The 16,855-nt window shown below is 41.7% G+C and overlaps 4 protein-coding genes across 4 annotated transcripts; 1 reads left to right on the top strand and 3 right to left on the bottom strand.

Moving 5' to 3' along the window:
- Positions 1–456: 456 nt before the first annotated feature.
- Positions 457–2,411, top strand: LOC114530169 (ATP-dependent DNA helicase Q1-like). The gene is made up of 2 exons (XM_028551750.1): positions 457–1,309; positions 1,468–2,411. The coding sequence occupies exons 1-2, from the start codon at positions 457–459 to the stop codon at positions 2,409–2,411; spliced, it is 1,797 nt and encodes a 598-aa protein (XP_028407551.1).
- A 5,328-nt stretch (positions 2,412–7,739) lies between these two features.
- On the bottom strand, positions 7,740–10,824 carry LOC114530181. Its single transcript, XM_028551761.1, has one exon. The coding sequence runs from the start codon at positions 10,813–10,815 to the stop codon at positions 9,955–9,957; it is 861 nt and encodes a 286-aa protein (XP_028407562.1). The 5' UTR covers positions 10,816–10,824; the 3' UTR covers positions 7,740–9,954.
- A 216-nt stretch (positions 10,825–11,040) lies between these two features.
- Positions 11,041–13,279, bottom strand: LOC114530168. The gene is made up of 3 exons (XM_028551749.1): positions 12,692–13,279; positions 11,634–12,402; positions 11,041–11,489 (listed from the first exon to the last, which is right to left on the bottom strand). Exons 1-3 carry the CDS (start codon positions 13,277–13,279, stop codon positions 11,041–11,043), a joined length of 1,806 nt encoding a protein of 601 aa, XP_028407550.1.
- Positions 13,280–13,602: 323 nt separating this feature from the next.
- On the bottom strand, positions 13,603–16,203 carry LOC114530174. The gene is made up of 2 exons (XM_028551755.1): positions 13,803–16,203; positions 13,603–13,759 (listed from the first exon to the last, which is right to left on the bottom strand). The coding sequence occupies exons 1-2, from the start codon at positions 15,751–15,753 to the stop codon at positions 13,743–13,745; spliced, it is 1,968 nt and encodes a 655-aa protein (XP_028407556.1). The 5' UTR covers positions 15,754–16,203; the 3' UTR covers positions 13,603–13,742.
- Positions 16,204–16,855: the final 652 nt, after the last annotated feature.

Below are 16,855 nucleotides of genomic sequence, written 5' to 3'. Positions count from 1 at the left end.
ATGTTTATCTGTAATAACCTTAATTTTTTCGTGCTTAACAACCTTGCCGACATTTTCGAAGCATTATGGATTCATGTAGCCTCCTCCGCAGGCAACTCTGTTGGTATTCAAATAGTTTTATAGCATAGATGAGTAACAATATAAGTAAGCAAAGCTGTGTAATCCCAAACAGCAAACCTTTGAGAAATTGAGTTCATAATATTTTATATTTTCGCCGAGTGTAATTGAATATTCATATGTTTTGGCCGAGTGTAACTGAATATAAGGGGATTGCGGCGGGAAGGGGGGCGGGGCAGAAAGATAAAGAAAGGAGAGTTGCCTGCCAAAAATCGACATGGTCTGTCAATTCCGCGCATACCAAAAATCTGCTTAGTAGGGGAGAGAAAAGCGAATTTAAGTGCTTTCCCTGTAAGACAAAGAAGAAATTTGCTCATTGACTCAGCACGCATCATCAGTATGGCGGAAGAATGCGATGATAACATTTTACTTCTAGCGCTGGAAAAACTTTCTGCTGTTCCTCCATTGTGGCCTAATAATGCATCGAATTTTAAAATAAAAGGATACGAAATAGAGTGTGTGGTTAAAGCAATTTCAAGTTTTGAAGCTGCTACGAAATTTTTGTCTTTTTGTCTTCATGAAATTCATGGCTTTGCCGAACACGAACCGACTTCGAAGAACATTGAAATATCGGACGAAGCAAATGATTGTTATGTGTATAGTATTAGGATCTTGAACAATAAACCTCTTGTTGAACTGAATTATGTACTCAAGAATACACCTTTACATTCGGAAAGAACCACATCCAACGACCAAAGTTCAAAAGATTTTGAGGAGTCAAATTTATCTCAGGATATCAATATTGAAAGGGGAAAGCTCGTAGACAATACATTGAGACAGTATTTTGGTTTTACGTCCTTTCGGCCACTGCAGAGAGAGACAATAATAACAACAATGAATGGGAAAGATGCTATGACAGTCGTGGGAACTGGTGGTGGAAAGACTTTGATGTATCTTTTACCTGCTGTAATTTCTGCCAAGACAACTTTGGTAGTTTCTCCCATATTATCCTTGATAGATGATATTCTTGCTAGATGTTATAATCTCAGCATACCAGCTTGTAAATTTACTGGAGATGTTCCAAAGGAAGTACAAACTACCCAACAGTTGAATATTAAACAGTATAAGATTGTTGTTGGAACACCTGAAATGCTCAAGGATGAAGAATTTAACAGTACTGTCATGTCCATGATTGAGAAGAATGAATTAGAAAGGATTGTGTTTGATGAAGCACATACCATTATTAGCTGGGGTAACACTTTTCGCCCAATATATAGGGAGGTATGTGAAGAGTTAGCTAAGACTCCCTGCCCTAAACTTTTGTTGAGTGCAACAGTTCCTGCAAAGTTGAATATGAACTTAAGCATATTTTCAACGGTTTGGTGGTATTTAGATCTTCAATTTTTCGAGGGAATCTGTTTTTGAAAGTTCAAGAACGTACAAGCAAGTTTAACAATGACTTGAAAAGCTTCATTTTGGAGAGAAAGGATGATAGTGGAATAATATACTGTGTTTTACCAAAGGATGTTTCATTGATTCATGCTGGTCTTTCAAAAAATGGGATTGACTGTGTTAAGTATCATGGAAAATTATCTGAAGAAGTGAAATCAAATAGTTACTCTAAATGGGTAAAAGGAGAGTGCAAAGTTATTGTTGCCAATTCTTCATTTGGGATGGGCATCGACAAAAAGGATGTGCGATACGTGATTCATGACAGAATACCCACAAGTATTGACAAATATTATCAGCAATGTGGCCGTGCAGGGCATGATGGTTTGCCTGCAACATGTCTGTTATTTTATAAATATGGAGACAAGAATATGCTTATGAAAATGTTTCAAATGCAAAGTGAACTGAACCAGCAGATTGCATCTGTTAACGAACTGATACATTTTCTTGAAGATCCTGTACAATGTCGTCATAGAAGGCTTATGCTATTTTTTGGGGAGGAAATAACTAGTTTCATTTGTAGAACTAGTTGTGACAACTGTTGTACAAGGGGGAGCTTCTACATAACTGATGGTACATCAGATGCACTGAAGGTGCTTCAAGCAGTTGTGGAACTAACTGAAAGGGTTTTTACATGCGACACCCTGAAACTTTTCCTCTTAGGAAGTCGACAGAAATCTATCCTGGAGCAAGATCTGGATAGTTTGGTTAATTTTGGTAGTCTCGAGAAAAGGTTTGTGCCAACTGTGCTACTTGATAAGTTTTTACATTCACTAATTAACAGTGGTATTCTGGCAGAAAATAGTCGAAAGAAGGGTAAAAGTTTATATGCTCAGCTAGTTCTTGGACCGAAAGCACATGATCTGATGGCCCTCAGGTTAAGTGTTTCTCGTTATGACACCTAATATGTAATACCTGGTGATAAAAGTAATGACAAATCTGCATGTACGACAAGTTTTGTAATAGTGTAATAATAATAGTTTAGTAGTGGTGTAATTAGAGTGGACAAATAGTAAAATTTACAAAATCGTTGGAATTTGATTAAAATTCTTGAATTTACTAATTACTTTAATTGAATTGAATTGACTTTAGTTATTCCAAGAAAGATTCACACTTTCCCTGCATAAAATAAAAACCCTTATGATAGTTACACAGTGAATACTTTTTGGTCTGGAAGCCTTGCTCTTATGAATTGTTAAGAAATGGGCTTTTATAATAAATTAGAGCATATCATTAGGAAATTTCCTGTGTAGAAAAGATTTAAATTCACCACTTGCTTTGACTTCTCCTTGTTCCAAAACATTCACACACTTGCTTGGAACTTTTTCTCCTTCTTTAACTTTCTTGTCAGCCCAGGCATATTTTAAAACATCAGTTCTCTTAGCAGATTCAAACCAACCTTGTTTGAGGACAAATTGGGCAACCCTCATTTGATCATATAAAGATGGTGGCTTCTTGTGTTTCTTTGTAGTGTGTATATCAAACGATTCCTTACATTTGTACATTTTCGGATTCATCTCCAACAAATGAACACTACAGGACATCAGTTCTACCATGGAGAATGAGCTCTGGGCAGATGCAAACTGCTTGACAGGCCGAACAAGATAATCTTCTACTCATTCATCTCCAGCCAATTGTTTTCCATCTTTACCATCTAAACTAACTGTCCTGTTCCTCTGGTACATTAGACGATATGTGAGTGGCCATTTGGCTATAGCATTGACAGTATGTGTGAATGCTTCGTCCCGGTAATTTATCTTGTTCAATTGAGAAAAAAGAGCAGGACAAATCATCCATACACCTTCAATCGCTTTGCCATTCCCATACCTATAAACATTTTGCAGAAATTTCATTGTTATACATTGAAATGTTATAAATGAAATGTTATACATTAAGCCTTACTCCCATATACATGTGAGCTACTTTTTGGGAAAACATTCGTTAACCCATCTAATGTTACTTTATACTGGCAAAGAAAAAAGATTGTAGGCATGGTAGGTTTTAACTTTCTGTTGTACTAAGTTTCTAGTCCAGTAAGCCATCAATCATGTTTTGAGGCATTGTAGTGTAATGAAAATCCCACTTTTCAATTTCGGGTATCAGGTGTCAAAACCTTGGTATCCTGCATAAATACAAATATATGTAGGTTAACCCTCTTGTGCCCAGCGTGACACTTTAGTATTTTTAAAACTCTATCTAAAGCCAGATGATTTTACTCGTCACAGGGAAGCGCTTGAGCACAAGAGGGTTAAATGAGCCCCACCTCCCAGTCTATTTATCAATTAAAATACGTTCTTAAAATATAAGTTTATTCTGCCTGAAAGATGCAGGCTTTATTAGTGGATAAGATATGTATATATGAGCATACCTGACTGATTCCTTATACCACCTAGTTATGGGCATTAAATGGTTGATACACTGAGAATGATACCGAAAAACTGCATCTTGCTCTTCCTGTTTTTTTATCCATTCCTTCAATTTGGCAAGTAAGATCATGTTATGGGACTTGGTTTCCTTCAGGCATTTGTCCAATTCTGGTGTTGTTGGAAAACTAGATGATTTCTCAAAAGTCTTTATCATGGCAGTAGAAAGTCCATCATCATAATCCATTAGGGCTTCTTCATTATTATTGTAGTTATTCTCTTTAAACTTGGATTTGAAGGAAGATGGATTTACCGTTGGTCTTTTCAAAACTTTTCCCACCACATGCCAAAATCCACCAGGACCTGCTGTGCGGGCTATGCACTCATTCACATACCCACGGCAGTGGAAATCTCCACCACCAGGTGTATGGCACCCATAAACGTCTGGACAACGACCAGAGCAGCCTTGAATTAGAACAGTGTTCTTTTGATCGCCGACGTTGATGTTCAGACCACATGCAAAATTCAACCCAGCAACACTGTCATCCATCTCAGACCCGCTTGAGTTTTTTGGGTAAAATGATTCAACATGGCTGATTACAACTTCTTCTTCCAATATTTTTTGTTCAATGTTTATCATTATGTTATCCCCCTTAACTTTGGCTATTTGCAACGAAAGCACAGTATCTGGAAATAGTTCATCTCTAACGAAAGCACCGCATTCTACAATAACCTTTCCCGTTATTGTGTGCCCCATATGAAGAGCCAGAGTTAAAGGTGTTTGTCCAATACCATCTCTTACGTTGACAGGACACCCTGAATATATTAAGCAGCGAACTAGCCTCGTATTGCCGTTCAATGATGCCAAATGGATCACAGATCTTTCATATTGGTCTCTAGCAGGAAACCACTCATCTCTAAGCGCTGAAACTCGTTCAGTCAACGTTTGATCGCTTGTGAATATTGACGCTAGATCTCTCAAGGTCGTAAAAATACTTTCAAAACGCTTGTCTAATATTTCATTGACTTCCTTCAACCCTATTTTGCATAACAACTGAGACCATTTAAGATGTTCCATATTCATTAGCCTCAGGCCACCATGCTTACAGCTGTCTCGATCGTCTTAATACCTGAATTACTGAATGTTCTTCGTTTGCTGCGTTGTGTCTACGACGATTGCAGAGAACTTAAGCGGAGGTTCGAATTAGCGGGATACAAATTGGACGATCAATGCAACAACGCGATTTTGGTTATTTTCTCATTTATGTAATTGTGTGTGTGTCTCTGAGTAGCGAAGAATTAGTTATATACAGATGTTATTAATTGAAGATGCATGCAAGTGTAATTTGAACTATTAGTTTAAGTGTCAACCAATCAAGTGCGTTCTAGTGCGTTGCTATATTATTTAACTATTACTATTAGTGCAAAGTCCATGTCAATTCTCAACATCCTCCGGGGCGCGCGAAAGTACAGATGCCCATTTTTTCATTTTCTCTCTTGCGAGTTGTGCTTTTGCTCTGATGGGTCTGTTCACTCCTTGATTTTCGGTTGCGGGGTCCTGGGTATCGGGGTCCAGGGTATTTTGAGGTTGGGTGTCAGGAACCTTTGACATGGTGGTATCGGTGGTTGAGGTCACTTCTAGTGGGTATTGTTTGGTGATAGGACGATTTGTATAACCAGTGCTTGTCTTGATGTTGGCTGCACGGACCAAACCGTCTTTTCCTACAATGAGACTTTCCACAATGGCAAGCTTCCAGTTCACGCGTTTGGTGTCATCGTGGACTTGAACTACATCACCGACTTTTATTTCTATTTCGTTTTTTCCAGAGACTTTGTGGAATTCGCGTAAAGAGGTTAAGTATTCTTCACGCCAGCGTTTCCAAAAGTGTTGTAGCAATGTAACGTGCCGAATTAACAAGAATAGACGCACACACAGTTTACAATTATATATATATTCTTCCAGCTTTACACGTGCAACCTTCTCACTTCGGTTGTACGCTCATACTAACTAACTTGAGCGTCTTGTATTACCATGCATATACTGTCCGGAAGCAGTCTGTTTTATATTAACACGTTACACCATCCCCCAACAATAATATTCTTGCCCACAAGAAGTGCAGTGAAATTTACGATAACTATGTTTACGACTGTGTTCTTACAGGGAGTATTATCTTGCAACAAAACCGTACCGATCAGGCGGTTGGACATTTTGCCTGAGATTCCTAGGCCTAACCCGGGGGATATGTGGAGCATCGTCGCAATTAGGTTGAACGTTGTTCGTGGGAACAGTGTAAACCACTTGGTCGCCCCCAAGTTCTCGAGCAGGACAAACAACTTTGCCGTTGTTTAATGGTGCATAGCCGCGCTTCAACCGATCATGATGAACTACCGTAATCTTGCCTGTGCTTGATTTTATTTTGTAATCAACGCCGAGCCTGCAAATAAGTTCAAACGGCCCAATCCACTTGGTTCCGAATTTCCATCCTTTCGGTCTGCGTAAATATACCGTCTCTCCTGGTGCGAATGGACACCAAGTTTGATTTCTTTTCTCGTTACATTTCCTTTGTTTCTTCCTTGCTTTCTCTAAGTTAACTCTTGCTACCTCTCTCACCTCTTAAATATCTTCCTAACAGACTGGCTGTATTCTGATTGTGTCTTAGGTTCTTTGAGTGGAAAACCTAACTCGAGTTCGATGGGTAATCTGGGCATACGACCAAAGACTAGTTCATATGGTGAAGTTTGTACCGACTCCTGCCGACTAGTGTTGTAAGCGAAAACTACCGAATCTAACCATTGATCCCAATCATGGTCATGTTTACTACAAAATGCCGCTAACATGTCTTGCAAAGTTCTGTTTTGCCTCTCTACCTGCCCGTCACATTGAGGGTGATATGCAGTGGTCCGACTCTTTGTAATTCCCATTATATCACACACTTCATGCAGTAATGTGCTTTCAAAATTTGCTCCTTGATCAGAGTGTAAGACAACTGGGGGACCGAACCGACTGAAAACTCGATCAACAAGTATTTTAGCAACTGTTGATGCTTTTTGATCTGGAGTAGCAAAAGCCTCACACCATTTCGTAAAATGATCCATTAAGACTAAAATGTGTTTGTTTCCACGACTACTTTCGGGTAACGGGCCCATATAGTCTAAGGCCCAGAATGTAAAGGGTTCGCTAACCTCCAAGCTTTGAAGTGGTGCTTTGCCATTGTTATCCGTTGGCGCCGGCGCTTTTCTCTGGACACAAACGTCGCAATGCCTAATGTACGTTTCAACAGTCTTCCGCATTTTGGCCAAAAAAACGGTTTCGAACACGATCAAGAGTTCTAGTCACCTAAGTGCCCGGCAAATGGACTGTCGTGCGTGCCTTTTAATATTTCAATTTCTAAAGATTTTGGTACCACGATAGCTGGATCTGGGTGTGTATTTCTGGTCTTTAACGATTTATAAAGCACCCCATCACGAACAAACAAGCTATCATAGTGATGCCAGAACGAGACCAATTTGGGATTACGTCGCCATGCAGCTAATTTATTTCTCGGCGTACCGCTTTCTTTAGCATTGATAATTTGAGAAAGTATTGGATCCGTGTGCTGACAGTTCCTTATGTTGTTTGTCGGATTGATGGCAATTGCGCAGTTATCTGGCACATGTTCCTGTGAATTGCACGTTGAATTTGTGCCGTGGTTTTTATCAAGTAAGCAGTCCGTCCGGGTAGGTTCTGGAGACTGATGAGGGGCTACTAAACGAGAAAGTGCATCTGCGTTTTTGTGAAGTTTCCCAGGTTTGTGTACGACAGAAAATTGAAATTCTTGTAATTCCATGACCCACCGCTCGAGGCGCCCTTTGAGATGTATACTGCCTAGCCATTGTAGAGCGCTATGGTCCGTTATCACTTTAAATGGGCGACCGAGCAAGTATGTGCGAAAAGTGCGAGTACCAAATACAACCGCAAATGCTTCCTTTTCTGTTGTGCAATATTTACGTTCGCGAACCGATAAAATTTTAGATGCGTATGCTATGGGTCGTTCTAACCCATTGTCGTCAAGCTGTGAGAGTACGGCACCTAATCCTATATCTGAAGCGTCCGTCTGTAGCAGGAATTCTTTGTCAAAGTTAGGATGGACTAAAACTGGCGAATTACAGAGGCATGTTTTCAAGGTGTGAAACGCCTGCTGACACTCTGGAGTCCAGTCAAATTGCTTAGCCTCGGTTTTTGTAGTCAATTTAGTGAGAGGGGCCGAAATAGATGCATAACTCTTGATAAAACGCCGGTAATATCCAGATAAACCTAAAAAACTTCGGACTTCTTTTACGGTCTTAGGTGCAGGAATTTGTTTTATTGCTGCCACTTTTGATGGAAGAGGACTAATGCCCGCTTCGGATATCACATGTCCCAAATAGTCAACCTTTCGCGCTGCAAAAGTACATTTTGACAAATTTAAACGCAGATTATGTTGCTGAAAACGAGCAAGGACCGCTCTTAACCTATCACAATGTTCAGCGATACTGTTACTAAAAATGATGACGTCGTCTAAGTAACAAAGGCAAATGCTGAATGTCAGACCAGCTAAAACGAGTTCCATGGCTCGTTGAAATGTCGCAGGCGCAGTAGCTAACCCAAAGGGCATCCGGTTAAACTCATACAAGCCAGCATGTGTAACAAAAGCTGTTTTTGCGCGGTCATCTGGGTGGACGGGAATTTGGTGGTAGCCGCTTTTTAAGTCTAGAGTTGTAAAGTATTTTGCATGTCCAACCGAGTCCAAGAGGTCATCCACCCGAGGCAAGGGATGAGCGTCATGGCGTGTGATTTGATTGAGTTTGCGGTAATCAATACAAAAGCGAAGTTCACCTGACTTTTTGCGAACTAGGACGATTGGGCTGGCCCAAGGGCTAGTGCTGGGACGGATTATGCCTTGATCTAACATGTCTGTGATTTGTTTTTCGGCCTCTTCGCGATATGCATATGGCATTCGCCTGGCGCGTTGCCTAATGGGTGGATTATCACCCGTGTCAATTGTATGATGCACAATGTTGGTTAGGCTAATGTTGTCGCTAAAAAGTTCTTGAAACTCATGCAATACTTGTTTCACTTGTTGTTTTTCGGGCTGACTTAAATCTGGATCTAACATAGAATCTATTTGTTGCGTGAACGGAGTTGTTTTGACGGCATTACAATTAACCGGAAATTTGTTAGTGTCGACGGTATTCGGTTCAATTAGTGGACAAAATTCAGCCAATTTGCACCCTTTTTGTAGTTCGATTTCGCCTTCTGTGGTATTCGCTATTCTAATTGGAACTGTTTTACCTATAGGGGTGACAACTAAATGAGCTACATGTAGTCCTTTTAAATGTTTTACGCTATCTGACTGACTAGCTGATATCATGCCAACCTGTGAAACATCTTTCGCCTGTATCTTACCTTCAATTATTATTTCCGACCGAGCCGGAATTGCCACTCCCTCAGACAATGTCACTTTATTGATACCTCTGGACAGTGATTGCGTCAGCACTGCACTGTCTCTGCTGGAGTTGTTGGGAGGAACGACTGGCGAGTCCTTCTCTGTTATCACAACTCCATTCGATTGTACCTTATTTGCTGGATGCTCCGACTGTATTGGGCATTTCCCATAAGTCCCCACTAGCTGATAACTGCTTCGCCCTCCCAAAACACTCCCTTGAACACTTAATGTATGCCGCATAATAAAGTCCCATCCCAGAACACAGTCGTAAGGTATATTGCTACTGACAAGAAACGAACTATGGTACTTATGTTTAGACCGGTGCATGGTTACATTTGTAGATATGCTTCCTACAATATTTAACTCCCCCCCAGTAATCGACGTACAACGCTGTGATTGCGACGTGTCTAATCGAACACAGTCAAAGTCTATTACATGCAGGACTTTATCGCTTATGAAGGACTTCATTGATCCAGTATCTAATAGAGCATTGACAGGTACACCGTCAATGAAACAAGCAACAAACGGGTGTTCAGGTAAATTAATATCAGTGTGGTTAGTACCACTACTAACGCTAACATTATTATAAAAATCACAGTTCTTACTTGTGTCGGGGCTGTCTACTGGCCTGTGTGTCCTCGAGACGCCCCTTGGTAGTTTAAAGGCGCATAATTTCCACATTCTCGTGCGAAGTGCCCGTATCTGTGGCATTCGTAGCATCGAACGTTGGAGCGGTCTTGGCGTTGGCTAGGGCTGCGGCAATCGCGGGCCAGGTGGCCTTGTTTTCCACAACGAAAGCAAGTGACCCTGGGTCGGTTACGATCCTGTTGTTTAATTGCTGCGGTGTACATCTGTTGAGACGTGGCCAGTTGATCCTCGAGCGTCTTCTGTCGAGTAGCGAGTTCGGTTACTAAACCTACCAGTCGGTCGATGTTGGCGTTCGTGTTTTCTGCTGCTGTGCTCGCGCTGGTAGAACCGGGTTTATGTTCTTCAATTGCTCTATAGCGCTGTACAAAGCTTAGCATTTCGGTTAAGGTTGGTGTTGGGTTGTGCGCTAACAGTTTTTCTCGTATTGTGTTTGGCAGACCACGCATGAATTGGCGCGACAATAAGGCAGATTTCGCTTCGTCTCCTAGTGTCGGGTCAGCCTTTTCTAAGAGTTGCTCCAATTCCCACTTGTAAATAGATGGGTCTTCGCCGACACGGAGCATCCGAGCTTCAAATTTTACATAGTTATTTTCCCTTTCAACTGGTGGACAAAGGGCTTCTTTTAACTTTTTTGTCGCGGCGGCGTAAGTTGATCTCTCCTCGTCGGGAATCGTATAGAAATGAGTGGCTGCTCGTCCTCGTAGAAACGCGGGAAGTTTTTTGATCTTGTCTTCGTCTTTCCAACCATTTGCTAAAGCACACGCATCGAACTCTCTTAGCCATGCTACGATATCGTCTCCCTCGAATTTCGCTGGTAGAATGTTCGTTGCCATTTTCTTCAATCAACCTGTTTTTACCCAATCCCACCGCTGCGCACCAATTGTAACGTGCCGAATTAACAAGAATAGACGCACACACAGTTTACAATTATATATATATTCTTCCAGCTTTACACGTGCAACCTTCTCACTTCGGTTGTACGCTCATACTAACTAACTTGAGCGTCTTGTATTACCATGCATATACTGTCCGGAAGCAGTCTGTTTTATATTAACACGTTACAGCAAATCACTCCTCCTTTTTGCTTGAATTTCGATACGGGTTGGTTCAGGGTGGTAGGACGGGTCGTTGGGATCATCGTCGTAAAGCAAGTGGGGTAGGGTGGTGATTCGTCGGCCGTATAGTAGGTGGGATGGGGTGAGTGGATCCTCGTCGCTGAGTTCGGAAGAGGTGTATGTTAAAGGGCGGTCGTTGAGGACTGCTTCAATCTCGGTTGATATCGTTTGTAGTTCCTCGAGGGTGATGTTTGCTCTACCAAGGACCTTCTTCAGAGAGAGTTTTGTCAATCCAATCAATCTTTCCCAGAATCCGCCGTACCACGGTGCTCGTTTTGGTATAAATTTCCAAACAATGCCACGTAAACTTAGTCGGGTCTCTAATTCTGGCGAATTGAAAAGTTGTGTTAATTCGTCAGCAGCGGATTGGTATGTCGATGCATTGTCTGACACTATGATTTGGGGTAAAGATTTGCGGCTTGCAAATCGTCAGAACGCTGTCATAAAGGTTTGAACGGTAAGGTCGGTTACCACTTCGAGATGGACAGCGCGTGTGTTTGCACAGGTAAATAGGCATATGTATACTTTCTCTTGACCTTGTGGGGTTTTGACGTAAATGGCGCCAGTGAAATCTACTCCTGTGACAGTAAATGGGTGTGAATCGACCAATCTAAAGGCTGGAAGGGGAGGTGGAGTAGGAGCTCTATACGGTTGTCCATTAACCTTTCGACAGGTTACACAGCGGCGAAGTAACTTTTTGATGAACTGGCGGGCCTTTGGAATCCAGTAACGTTGGCGGACATGAGTCAAAGTGTGGTTTAATCCAGAGTGTAATGCTGTCTTGTGTGCATCATTGACAACTAAGGTGGTGAGATGGTCATTTGCAGGGAGAAGGATTGGGAATTTGGCAGAATGTTTTACAGGCGCATTATGGATTCTGCCTCCGCAGCGAATGATGTTGTCCTCAAGGATAAATAGGCGAAGTTGACGGACTAGGGGTACGCGAGGGACGTTGGTCTGTTGTAGATTGGCGAGTTCACTGCTGTATGCTTTGCTTTGAATTTCGCGTATCCAAACATTTTTTGCATGATTGATTTCATCTGCGTTGAGGGTCTGACTTCTGTACGTGGAGCGTTTTCGAAGGACATTCGTAAATCTAATCACCCATGCTGTAGTTCTTATAAGTCGTTGAAGATCACTGAATTGGGTATGGGCGATGACTTGTCTGATAGTGCTGTTTGAAGGTGAAGGTGGAGATGGTTGTGGTTTATCGCTGTGTGGTGGGGTAACATGGGTAGTTTCTGGATCGTCGTGGACAGAAGATTGTAAGATGACTGTCTTTGGATCCCATTGTGGCCAGCTATCCTGTTTTAATAGCCAAGAAGGACCATGATGCCACGTGTGTGAAGCGAGAAGAGTTTCGGTTCGAATGCCGCGTGTCAAGAGATCGGCTGGGTTGTCCGTACTTGGGCAGTAATGCCAACTGGCGTCGTTTGTGGTTTGGTGAATTTCATCGATGCGGTTCTGGACAAATCGTTTTGAGTTCTTTCGTGGAGGAAAGCCAGTGGAGGACTATTTGACTGTCTGACCAATAGACAATTCGTGATATGTTAAGGTTATTGCGTAGATATGAAGCTAATCTTGCTCCCATTACAGCTGCCATTAATTCTAGTTGTGGTAGAGTTAGTTTTTTTAAGGGGGCCACTCGAGTCTTAGACATGACCATTGTGCTGTGAGGACCAGAGGCGAGATATGCAACTGTACCATACGCTTTGAAACTGGCGTCAACAAAGATGTGCAAGGTTACGTTTGAAGGCCATACGGGCAACAAGGGGAAGTATTTGCGTTGAATCTGAATGCGGGTTGCGCTTTCTAGGTTTTTGGAAAGTCCAATCCATTTATTTTGCATTTCGTCTGGTAATGGTTCATCCCAGTCGTAGCCATGTTCCCAGAGTTCTTGGATAAAGATTTTGGCACGGATTGAGACAGGCGAAAGAATGCCAAGTGGGTCATATATTTTGGACGATTGTCGTAGTACGTCTCTCTTTGTTACTTTTTCTATAGTTGTCGTAGTAGTTAGCCCCTTTTCTTGGAGTTTTAATACATCATCTTTGGCATTCCACTGCAAACCGAGAACTTTGGTTTCAGGGTCAGCATCTTGAAGATGTTCGGTGGTTGCTAGCGCGGAGAGTTTAGAACTGTTGGAATTCCACGATTGTAGATTAAATTTGGCTGGAGACATAATAGATCTAGCTTGTTTGAAGTAACACAGGGCTTCATCTTCATGATCTGTTCCGGAAGCTAAGTTGTCAACGTATATGTCTGACTCCATGGACCTGGCGGTTGGATCGTTGAAACGGCCAAGATGTTTCTTGATAGTGGCATTAAGGATAAATGGGGAACATGATGCTCCAAATAGGATAGATTTGAAACGGTAGACATCAAATTTACTTTCGGGGTTGGTTGGGTCGGATAGCCAGAAGAATCGGGTTGCTCTATCTTCTTTCTTATCCAGGGAGATATTCAAAACGCTTTCTCTATGGCGGTTATACCGTACTGATAACAGCGGAAACGGACGAGGATGGCAGTTAGGTCGTTGAGAATATCTGGGCCAGTAGAAAGGCAGGAATTTAGGCTTGGTTGATCAACGTTGGTGCGGCAGCTACAGTCGTACACAATACGGAGCGGAGTAGTGGAGGAATCCTTTAGTACAGCGTGGTGAGGGATGTAATGGCAAGGACCGTTAACGATTTGAGGGTCAACAACCTTTTCAATGAAGCCTCGCTGTAATTGTTCGTTGATTATTTCGTCGTAGGTGTTTAACATCTGGGGATCCTGGGATCCTGGGGATCCTTTAACAAAGTTACTATCATTCGTTTGAGTTTCGTTGGGAAGAATACCGATTGATTCTAAGTTCCAGAATCGTTCTAACGCTTTGTTGTCGGGCTCGGTTGATACAATCACTTTCAAGATACTTGCATTAAGATACGATGACGTTGGTGTCGTGTTCGCAATTGGACCAGAAAGCAAATAGCCAATTTTAGATTTTGCTGCGGTTGGACCCGGTCCTCTGATAATTTTATTTTCCACAATGTCCCAGTAGTGATCTGCACCAATAAGTAGGGAAATCTGGAACTGTTCATCGGAATTCATTGGGCGGGCTAGCTTTAAACCACTGAGATAAGGGAGATTTCGTATATCCGTAGTGAGAAGACTTTTCTGAGGTGCAGCGATCGTCGGAATAATTATTACTTGAACGGGAATTTTGTCACCATTGTCTGAGCGGAGGTATATCGTAGCGACATCAACTTGTTTTACGGAAGTGGTGGACCCACCGAAAACGGAAAGATTAAGTGTTTCGCTGTGTTCAGGTGCGAGGTCTAGTTTGTCGGCTAATTCTTGCGTAATAAATGAGCGCTGGGCCCCTTCGTCGAAGAGAATGTGGGCTGTCGCTGAGCTTGAAGACGATTCTACTGAGTTTATTGCTGTTTTTAGAAGTGTTTGTTTCCCGTAGTAATTATTGTTGGACAAAGTGGTGTGGAACCCAGTTACGGGTTTGGTTTTATTGGCTTGGTCAGGAATTTCGATGTTAGCAAGGGTGGCATTTGTGTTTTGAACTTGCGTGTTCACATTTGGCGTGTTTTGATTTTGCGGTTGTCGCTCTTCCGGTTTTGATTGTTCCGTATCTCCGTTTTGCTCTTGACGTTTTGGATGTTTATTATCTATTTCTTGACAAAGACTTGTGTGGTGTTTTTGATGACACCCCCTACAGCGGTTTTTTGAGTTACATTTGGATACTCGGTGATTGTTTAAACAGTTAAAACACAAATTTGACTGGTGGACAATTTTCTTACGTGTTGCGGGATCTCGAATCACATTGCACTCGTGAGGACGGTGATGACCAGAGCAAAAAACGCATAATCGTGGCTTTGCATGATTGCCGGCTTTGGGGTTTTTGAAATCCCGTTCTTTAATTGGAAAGGTATTCGTAAGTAACGATGACGTAGACGGAGGAGTGTTGACAGGTCGTTTGGTATGCTCGAAAATTTCTGTCTCTTCCCCAGCCTCTAATATTTGGATTTCCTTTAAAATAGCTCTGCGCAATTGTTCGATGTCCCATTTGGTTGTCCCATTTTCGCGAATTAAGTTGTGTTTTATTGTTGTTGGTAATTTAGCCAAAATAATAGGTGTCAATAGGTCACCGTATGTATCCGGTTTCTTGTCTAATGCTTCGAGACCGCGAATATGGTTTTCCATGCTATCGTAAAATTTACGCAGATGGGTCACAGAATCAGATGGGGTGGGAAGATCTAGTAACGCTTGCATGTGTGCGTTAACTATCTTGTGCGGTTGGCCAAATCTCTCTTCTAAAATTTGGATAGACTGCGCGTAATTCGACTCCGATAGAGGGAGGCCTTCGATTGAACTGGCAGCTTCGCCGGACAATTGAGCTTTGAGATATGTGAATTTCTGGATATCACCCAAACTAATATTGTTGTGTATCGCGGTTTTATATGTGTCCCAGAATGTTTGCCATTTTAGCGGGTTTCCCGTAAATATCGGTAGCGTTAACTTCGGTAATCTATGACTGTTCGAATTTCCTAATTGCGGTGTACTTTGAACGGGGGATTCGTGGTTGTGGCTAGGAGATGCGTTATTTTGGACTTTACTTTGACTAGACTTAATATGAAATTGTATGCGGTACCTCTTTTCCATTAGCTCATTTAAATAGTCGTCAGCTTCTGCGATTTCTGCCTCTAGGTTTTTCTCTTAATCAATTTTACAGTATACTGTTTCGTCTAACTTGCGTAACTGTTCGATTTTTGCGTCGTACGTTTCCAATACAGCCTGTAGTTTTTGAGTCTTCACTTCGTTCATATCCTCCTCCATGAGCGATAGCGCTTTGTTCCATAATTTAGTAGCTTGTGAGCGTTGAGCCCGTCTTGTTACCTTGGCGCGTTGCAATTCGTCCATCCTGGTCACAGCACCAATGTCTCGATCGTCTTAATACCTGAATTACTGAATGTTCTTCGTTTGCTGCGTTGTGTCTACGACGATTGCAGAGAACTTAAGCGGAGGTTCGAATTAGCGGGATACAAATTGGACGATCAATGCAACAACGCGATTTTGGTTATTTTCTCATTTATGTAATTGTGTGTGTGTCTCTGAGTAGCGAAGAATTAGTTATATACAGATGTTATTAATTGAAGATGCATGCAAGTGTAATTTGAACTATCAGTTTAAGTGTCAATCAATCAAGTGCGTTCTAGTGCGTTGCTATATTATTTAACTATTACTATTAGTGCAAAGTCCATGTCAATTCTCGACAACAGCAATGAAGAGGGGGGGGGGAGTTATTTGTGTATTTTTCTAAGGGGTATTTCCGGGGGGGACGCATATAATTGTTAATTCACGTAGGAAATTTAAAAATATATATTATCGTGAAAATCCTGGAATACGTTCCATCTAAACGATGGTCCTAAGCTGAAAACAGTAAAATTGTGACATCATTACCGGAAAGGTCTATTTAATTACTATGTGTCATAGAAAATAGCAAAGTTATAGACATAGTACAATATTGGCCTTAATCTTCTTCACTACTAGAGTCTTCTTCATCCATAACTACCAACAAATTGTTGGCATTGCTAAAAGCCACATCGTCTTCAGAAATGGTTGCTGCTTCCCCTCTCAAGATATTTTCATATTCCAATTGGTGCTCTTTATGCCTTTCTAAAGTTTTCATGAAGGCAAAGCGTTCATATGCCCTGTCAAGGGCGAAATCCTCTCCTGAGCTTCTCAGTGGCACATGCGTGGTGTT

This window comes from Dendronephthya gigantea, unplaced genomic scaffold (assembly GCF_004324835.1).
Source record: "Dendronephthya gigantea isolate DGI-Jeju-01 unplaced genomic scaffold, DenGig_1.0 000060F, whole genome shotgun sequence".
NCBI classification, from domain to species: domain Eukaryota; kingdom Metazoa; phylum Cnidaria; class Anthozoa; order Malacalcyonacea; family Nephtheidae; genus Dendronephthya; species Dendronephthya gigantea.
This window is presented reverse-complemented; position numbering and strand designations above follow the sequence as displayed.

Coding starts and splice junctions, on each gene's coding strand:
- LOC114530169 (XM_028551750.1), top strand. CDS start 457: ATGGCGGAAGAATGCGATGATAACATTTTACTTCTAGCGCTGGAAAAA. Junction 1,310..1,467: donor ACATACCATTATTAGCTGGG/GTAACACTTTTC, acceptor CAATTTTTCGAG/GGAATCTGTTTTTGAAAGTT.
- LOC114530181 (XM_028551761.1), bottom strand. CDS start 10,815: ATGGCAACGAACATTCTACCAGCGAAATTCGAGGGAGACGATATCGTA.
- LOC114530168 (XM_028551749.1), bottom strand. CDS start 13,279: ATGTCTCCAGCCAAATTTAATCTACAATCGTGGAATTCCAACAGTTCT. Junction 12,403..12,691: donor AACTAGAATTAATGGCAGCT/GTAATGGGAGCA, acceptor CTATTAAAACAG/GATAGCTGGCCACAATGGGA. Junction 11,490..11,633: donor TTACGTCAAAACCCCACAAG/GTCAAGAGAAAG, acceptor CCCAAATCATAG/TGTCAGACAATGCATCGACA.
- LOC114530174 (XM_028551755.1), bottom strand. CDS start 15,753: ATGGAAAAGAGGTACCGCATACAATTTCATATTAAGTCTAGTCAAAGT.